General features: G+C 39.4%; 1 protein-coding gene across 1 annotated transcript in view; it reads right to left on the bottom strand.

Annotated features, from left to right (window-relative positions):
• The window catches only part of LOC104497129 (usherin-like), a gene marked incomplete at its 5' end in the record, with an annotated part of 41013 nt that overhangs the window by 8986 nt on the left and 23440 nt on the right, over nt 1-8587 (bottom strand). The window contains 4 exons of the mRNA XM_010140346.1: nt 1228-1372; nt 2647-2804; nt 4274-4546; nt 6314-6808. Coding sequence (XP_010138648.1) covers nt 1228-1372; nt 2647-2804; nt 4274-4546; nt 6314-6808 — 1071 coding nt within the window. The remainder of the gene's footprint in view (nt 1-1227; nt 1373-2646; nt 2805-4273; nt 4547-6313; nt 6809-8587) is intronic.

Below are 8587 nucleotides of genomic sequence, written 5' to 3'. Positions count from 1 at the left end.
CCCCCCGCCCCCTCTCTCTCTCTCTCTCTCTCTCTCCCCATTCATTACAGAGGAGCTTTGATGAAATTCAGGCCACTCAATACAGCCCAGGGAGCCTAGGAAAACATCCTGCACAACAGAAATTTTTCAGATTTTTTCCTACGGGAGACCAAATTACATAAGAAAGGTAATTTAAGATCATCGTTACAACATCCATACGACACCACCAGTAATTGCTTAAAAAACCCCGCTAATATTGTGAAAGTAATTAATGTGTTTTAAATGCCTACACAAAAGGAAAACAGAATGTTACGCAGTCAGCTCTCGGCAGGTGACCACCAGAATGCCACATAGCATGGATTTTGAGCTTATATTTATAGAATTAAAGAGCTGTACTGACTACCTCATTCCATGAATAAAGGGACTTGTGAAGCTGATATTCCTAACAATTTCTCTCTTAAAACCCTCTTGATCCTCTGATGTCTAAGAAGCGAGTTCATGCCAGTCTTTTCTTCAAAGTAAACACAGGTTTTCTCCTTCTCTGTTCTCTAGCAATGCTTATTTCCCCCTAAATTAGAAAGTTAGCAGCTTTGAAATCCGTAACACACGTGGCTGAAATTAACTCAAAGACTGAAAATTTACCAAGGTGCACTGGCACATATATGCAGTTTCTTAAGCATTGTTTCAGAAGAAAGTGTGACAATACAAATCAAAATGTCCTGAAACTCAGGGGCTAAATAGACAAATGTTTTCAAGAGAGCAGCCCCAAAGCACGTATGTTGGTTCTGCATTAGACACAACAATATCTATCTACGTTTGTTAGAGTTTAATACAAAAACCACGTAACTCCTTTTTCACGGGTTAAGCAAAGTGCTGGCACAGCACATGCATTTTACATGCAGACTCAAAAACCTCAAATTAACAACTTCTTAGCATGATAAATGAATGAGTTCAGCTACGTGTGTGTACATTACTGTTTAAACAAACGGGAACAAAAATATACATATCCATAACCTGCAATTGAGAGAGCAACACACAAATCCTATTGCCATAATAGCGTATCTTAAACCTTCTTTGAAAACATTTTTGTTTTAATCTGTCAAGATAAACAAATAATAATTAAGCAAGTCATTCTGTATTAATACAACACCTATTCCTGTCACTGTGCATCAAAATATGCTCATCTTAATGGTATTCATTAGCTAACTGTGTGTCAGCCTTGCACTTTGATACAAATTCTTTCCTTACCAGCTGCCAAGGTTTGCCCCACGCCTGGCTCACTGGTAACACAGCCAACTTGATTGCAGAGAGTAACAGTAAAGTTGTACGTCCTGTAAGGTTTTAATCCCGTTGCTACATAGGATAGCTCATGAGCCTCAGCTATATGCAAAACCTGCAAAGCAAACAGATTGGAAAAGGACAGCTGGTTAATATTTTCATTCCTATTAATTGAGGACATGTTCACTAACAAGAAACTTGTCTCTGAATTTGCAGATTCCTTCATTTAGATGTGGAAAAGCCTGCAAAGACCAGCTGTGGGAGAGGATTATTCTGGAGAATCTGAACAAGATAGGATTTAGGTGATAATACTTCCCATCACACTGTTTTATGAGGTAATAAGCCAGTTCCTGAGTGGATAAATGAGGAAACAAAGTTATTGTCTCATAAAACTGTGTGGTGGTGCAGTTATCACCACGAACAGTGCAGCTACAATCCAGATGACAAAGATGACACTATTAAGTGGTGAAATCTGACCACCGTTGAGGAGTGACATGATTAGCAGGCTTTAGGAGGGAGGGGAATTACTAATACCTACAGACATTTGAATCTGCTGGACTTTAAGCTGTAGAGACAGTGGAACTGAATAAACCGTTTTGTTTTAGATAACTTCTTCATCAGATGTTTGTTTAGATGAAAAATCTTGCAAGCCTGTGACCAGAAGCAATTTACGTTTATGTATTGCTACAACAGCCCCAGGAGCAATAGTATCCCCACTTCATAGACAAATAAACCGGGGCCCATCTGTGACACTACTGAAAGACAAAATCAGCTCTAAAACGAGAAACAGAATATCAGAGCAACGGACCCACTCCCACAATCTGATTACCTGTCACGTTTCTCTGCTCATTCCTAAGTTTTCAGCTTACTACTGCTGCCATTTTATTTTGTTTACCAAGCCCATTCACTCAAAAATTACAGCAGTATTTTAAAAATCACATATTTAGACTGTATGGTTTTCTGCTATTTTAAGATTCTTGGCTTCAAAGATCCGTCCATTATCCAAAGAAGCCAGACAAGCACCTACTTAATGAAAATGCAGATTCCCACAAAACCACGTGTCTTTAAGCGCACCAGGAAAGACAGCGATAATAAGCATCAGAACATACAAAGATCAAGGTAATTAAACGTTGTTGCTCAATCTCATCCCTCTTAATTTGGGATCTCACCCACTACTGAAAACAAGTCAGCTCAGGAACACAACTAAAAACCTGAAAGTAGTGTGTAACATCACAAAGTGCTGAAGATAAACTGATAGGTGAAAAACTTACATCAGAAGATATACAGCAAATCAGGGAAGCAATTCATCACAATGTCAAGGAGATTATCAAACTTCATCAATTTTACTGTTACCAGTTAGGAAAAGTTTAATGTAACAAACAATAATACCTGGGAAAAGGGTGGCAAGAACCTTTGCTCAGTCATCAAGCTGATGCTGTATCCCATCACTTCTCCTCTTGCTAAATTGTCTTCTGGTTTTTCCCATGACACATTGAGGGAATATGGTGAAAGAGGAAATACTGATGGAGATGGCATGAACACTGGGGCTGAAATGAAATTAATATAATAACATTTGTAAAACAAGTGAGCAATGTGTGTAATCAAGCTTTCTCATTGTGTTTGTAAAACACCATTTCAGGGTTTTTAATCTTATTTTCAAATCTAACTGGAATTAATTGTTTTGATAACACATAAAAAGTGCCTGACCCACCATTCTCCTGTTTTCTACTCTGGCCATGAATGCAAAATAAAACTCTGCCTACATCTTCAAAGAAAGATCATCACTAAAGTCCTAACCCTTGTAGCAGGTAGGAAAGTACCTACGAATGAAAATATCTTGAAGAAAAACTTCATGCAACCTGGGAAAAAACTGATAAAAGCAAAAAGTGTTCAATACTCCAGCATCTTAAAAGCAATTTTGTCTGCTAGGCCAGTTTGAAATTAACATGTCTCTCACTTCTTGCAAAACAGTTCCCCTGTCTTCCATAGTAAACCTGTAAAAGGATTGTTTGCACTGCGGTTAAATCCCCACCTGATTACTCCGTAATAATAGGATACCAACTCATAGCACTTCTGCTATGTACAGCCACACTAATGGACCTCTTCCCAAACACAGTTTAACACTTTTATAACGTATGGTATTTAAGAACAGATAGGCACAAAAACTCACTTTGAAAGGGGAATTAGTTTAGCCTGATGTCTTGCAGGAGCAAATGACTGAGAGCATGATTTTCAAGTCCACAGCGAACAAAAGCATCAGTGATGTAGCAGGGATGTTTAATTGTAAAACACAGATCCTATCAGCCTAAAAAACCTAGATTTCTAATTAAAGCATTGAAACAATAGCTGTTATTCCAAATAATATATCAAATGGCAAGCCCTTTCATAAACCTGAATGGAAAGTTCATAGTAAGAGCCACCGTGAACTGGTTAAACTTTTGGAAAAAATAGCCCATTTTATGACACTCGGCCTCCACAAAAGCATATGAAAACTTCCAAGCACTGTAGTCCTGCAAAGGTAACCCCCTCACGTTCTCCAAAAAAAACTGCTTTCTAAGCAACCAAGGCTTCAGTTCAGGAAACTCCTTTCTGAATAGACATATTTTCTTGGACAACATTCCTGATTCACACCAACTGTTAATACATTTGTGACAAAACCAATCTTTTTTTCATGTTTTCTCCCTTTAAAAAACATATAAATGACAACCGGGAGAACAGTGTAGAATTCAACATTGCTTGGTAGACTTTGCAATCTTGTAGTTTAGAAATCCTGGTTTAGAAATCCTGGTTTAATTAGCAGGGATTATTGTCATCAACAATGTGATTTTATGATGAAGAAAATGTTTTTGCTTAACATGTTAAGGTCTGAGAAAATCTGACTGTCATTAATTACTCAAAAAATGAGAATTTGTCCCTATTTGAATCATCACTGGATACATTTTATTGAAAAAAAATTAAGAATGGATTATAATTTAGTTTTTCCTTTCATTTCTATCAAATTCAAACCAGTACTTACCAGCCTCTCCTGTTTGTCCTGATACCCAGTCTGAAGATATGCTACCTGCCATGTTTACTGCTAGCACGTAAAACTCATACTCTGTGAACGGCTCCAGATCAGTGACTGCGGTACTGGTCTGTGGTGGAGCCAGGGCATTTTCATTAGGAGACTCCATAACTGGTTGAGGACTGAGCCATCCACTGCTTTGGAAAATACGAATTTCAGGAGAAAGGAAGTTCTCAGCTGGTTTTAATTTTTTTCTCATGTAAAGTTCATATCTTATTATTATGCCTAGAGAAAAAAAGCAAGCCAGAAAAGTTAGTGCATTTAAACGAGTTCTGGAGTTCTACTAAAATACCAACACCAATATATTTAATGAGCTAAGAAGAACTAATCAATTAACATAATAGAAAATACAGCATTAAAAGTTTTCCTAATTACTTTCATCCACATGGTCACTTTGACATTTCTTGCTTTACACTATTTATTTTCTCTCTCCATGCAGTTTTGGGATTTCATTATAAATGTCTGGATGGAAGTGTAAGTTCTTCTGCCCTCACTGGAAGACAATATCCAAAAGTTCTGATCAAATGTTACTGGAAATCAGTAGGTTACTGGAAATTAGTTCAGGCCTCTGATTTGCAAAGGGATATTTTAATTTTTATTTTTTTTTAAAAACACAATGGTGAGAGAATTTTTGAGAGACAGTTTAATACTAACCTTTCAGAACTTACTACTGGATAGGACATCTGTATGTGTGTGTGCGTGTCAGTTTTCCATCAACATAAACCTACTATGTACTCAGCAAGGTCTCACCATTTAAAAAAAGAAAAACCAAAAACCACCTCAGTATTGTGGTATGAAGCAATATATGATCTAGGTTGGACTGTGAAAGCAGCTTAACTGTAAGAACAGGCTGTAAGAAAGCTGACTGGGGACTTCCCAAATGGAAAAGGTGAGAGACATAGCAAAGCCAGGAGATGGTTAATTACCATATAATGGTTAATTACCATATATATCTGGGGCTGTACTCATGCACAGAACTGGAGAGGTTGCTTGGGAGAAACAGCTTCTCTCTTTGCCTTTGGGAAGACCAGGAAATCTGACCAGGCATCAAAAGGAATACGAGAGTATTGCTCAAGTCTGTCTGTGCTGGCAGTTACGTGCACGTAATGGCTACAGGAGCAAATATGCTGCAGGTTGAGAGACGTGGGCTAACGGCAAACAGCATGTCCCGCGCTGTAGTAACTGCCCCTCTAAATACACAGAGATGCTCTTGTGAGGGCATTTTTCCTGTCTGACCTGCTAATAGCTGGCAAACAAGATGCTGGAAGAGAAAGTCAAGGTCCCCATGCACAGATGCCCATTTTGTGGACAGACTGAAATGCACGCACGAATACTTGTGTAATAGCTGTGAAAGTGCAAGTTCACAAAACCCCACTGCATGTATATTAAAAGATAAAGCCTTTACCAGTAAAATCTGTGGCATCACAAAAGCATCCTACAACAGCTGCGTTCTCAGTTTCAAAAACCTAAAATATTATTACGCAAGTTAGACCAGCAACTCTTGGCAACTGCCTAATCTCTAACCAAGTTATACTGGTAATGGAATTAGTTACTACACATGACGGATGGTTTTAAAAACAGACTTCTCTGTTAATTCTTAGTTGGTTTTTTTTCCCTGTAACTGTTAGCTGTTTATTTACTCTTTGTCAGGCAGTATCACCACATCTGCCTGAACTAGGCGATCTGGCAAATTAGGAAAAAATTCATTTTACTGTAAATGTTTAATTACAAACGTGATTTTTGCTGTAGCAGATGCTACTAAGGGCGAAATCCTGGACCCAGTACATTGAGTCGGAGATCTGGACACCAAAAGAATAAAACACAGGCTCTCAGGATACGTTTAGTGGCAGAGAGGCAAACTATGACAACGTCTGTCTTCATTCTCATTTTATGTCACATGGATAACGCAACATATTCTAAGCAGATTTGAGAAAATGCTGCTTTTTTTCTTTGCAAAATCTTTGCCTTACAAAAGCAAATACAATGTCCTACCATTTGGTTTCTCAGGTGGTGACCATTCCACAGCCAGTTCTGTAGAGCTGATGGTTTCTATCACTGGTGGGTGTAGCCCTTCTGGAGGAGCTTGGGCAGTAATTACTGTTACTGGCTGGCTCTTCAAACAGCCTCCACTAGTACAGGCTTGCACAGAAAAAACGTACTTGGTAAATGGAAGGAGATTCCAAATAATTGCTGAAGTTTTTAAGCCTTCATACTGACCACAAGGCTGGAGATCAACCAAGTTAGTACACGTCAAAATGTACTTCTCTATGGGCCCAGAGTCATTGGAGAGGCTTGTCCAGTGAAATAAAACAGAGTGGTGACTAACAGGAAAGACAGGAGTTAAATGCAGGCTTCCTGTAGGTGTCCCAGATTTTGTTCTGTATGTCACCGAGGTGCTTCTTGTCAAACCATGAACATTGCTGGCTTGGATGTAATAGGAATAGAACGTATATGGAGATAACATGGTGTCGGTGAAGGTCTGAACACCTAAAGCAAACAGGTGAGAAGAAAATTTTATCAGTCTAATGCATTAGAATAATCTTAATTTGCACACTTAAAAGTTTTTCCAGCCCTAATCCAAGACATAAGATATTTAAGCCCGTTTGTGTGTTGTTCTTGAGAACATTATGAACATTTTAACTTCTCAGCTTTTTAACTGGGAAAAAGCCAACCCCCCTCCATTTCCCTTTATTGTCTTCTGCTACACATTGGTAACACTAGAGAAATAATTTTTCCACAGAATTTCTCCTAGTTCCTGCTTTAAGCATGAACAAGATTAACACAATTATCTTCTTATTCCTCCTTTGCTTGAAAATAATTATTTCAAACATAAATCAACTTGGATATTAGTGGATCTGATTTAGAAAAAAAACCCACAAACCATTCTGTAAATTTTCACACCTTTGTTTTTGATTCATTTCCTACCATAACACCAAATATTCCATCTTCCTGTACTTCCACTTCCTCACTTCTAAAATAACGCTTAACAGTTCATTTGTAAAGCATTTGATCTTGGATGGAAAGTGCAAATAATTGTTTAAAAGGTACATCCAAAGCCTGCATTTACCGTCCTCACCCCCTGCTTTCCATTACTCTAGATTGCTTTTTAACAGCCATGACCATGAATAGCTCCTGGGTGGATTCCAGAAGCATCTCAGTCATCACAGCACAATATGAATTTACGTACCACCATACACTGTTTTGCCTTAAGAAATGATGACCATTGAGTAACATACTACATGCCAGAGCACTGATACTCTTCTTCAAAGCAAATGGGGAGAATATAGCTATTTCTACACCCTCTTTGTACATCCACACTGGCAAGGCAGCCCTGAGTACAACTTAAAGCAGAGGAGCACAAAATTGTGAGTATTGCTGGATATTCAGCCCTTGACATTGCAGTACAAAAGAGCAGCGCCAGCCAAGTAATTGCTTACAGCGCTTCCACTCTCACTCAGTCATCACAAACTTATCGCTGGAGTCCAGCAGTAAGGAGACCGGGGAATCTCATCTTCATGCCTTTCAAACCCTGGTGCTTCAGGCAACGTTGGAGAATGGGTCTGCCAGCGGCAGCAGTATTATTGCGACATCCTTATGCATCAGTAGCGAGCAGGCAAGCGATGCAGCAGATTTCTGTCTTGCTGGCAAGATTCAGCTGTTTGTTCTTCAGCTTCCGGGTTAGCACATCGTTCACAACTGCAGGTGCAAATGCTCAACTGCACTGCAGACCTGTTGAGCCCTTTCTGAGCTGCATGGACACACTCAGCCTGGCTGAACTGTTTCTGGGCACAAGAAGCGTTAGAAAAGACTCTTGGACATGCTGGCAAGAATCCAGGACCAGGAGCATGACAAACAGTTGCTGTGAGGGACATGGGCAAGTCGGAGCTTGCCACGTGTCCAGTTTCCGATTTTGTCTCCAGAGGAAAGAATGGCCACAGAAGCAGTGCGAGACAGTGCGCTAGAAAATTCAAAGAGCTGTGCTTCATGGTATGATAGGATCCCCATCCTACAGACCTTCAACTCAGAAGAGCCACAGAGAAGAAAAAAAAAAAAAACACACAAGGAAAAAAAAGGAAAAACCCAACAAGACTGTCAGCAGCAGCAGCAGGTACCACAACGCTTCTTGAGATGACAAAACAGTAGTATTCCCTGAACTAGATTCTAGGACCTCCTCCCCTTCAGAAGCCAACCTAAACCTGACTATCAAGGGTTAGGGCTGGACCAGCCACTAGACAAATGACAGACACTCTCTATGACCATACCCCC

The sequence above is a fragment of the Buceros rhinoceros genome, unplaced genomic scaffold (assembly GCF_000710305.1).
Source record: "Buceros rhinoceros silvestris isolate BGI_N320 unplaced genomic scaffold, ASM71030v1 scaffold5360, whole genome shotgun sequence".
Lineage (NCBI taxonomy): Eukaryota > Metazoa > Chordata > Aves > Bucerotiformes > Bucerotidae > Buceros > Buceros rhinoceros.
The sequence above is the reverse complement of the archived record's forward strand: the minus strand, read 5'-3'. Positions and strand labels throughout refer to the sequence as shown.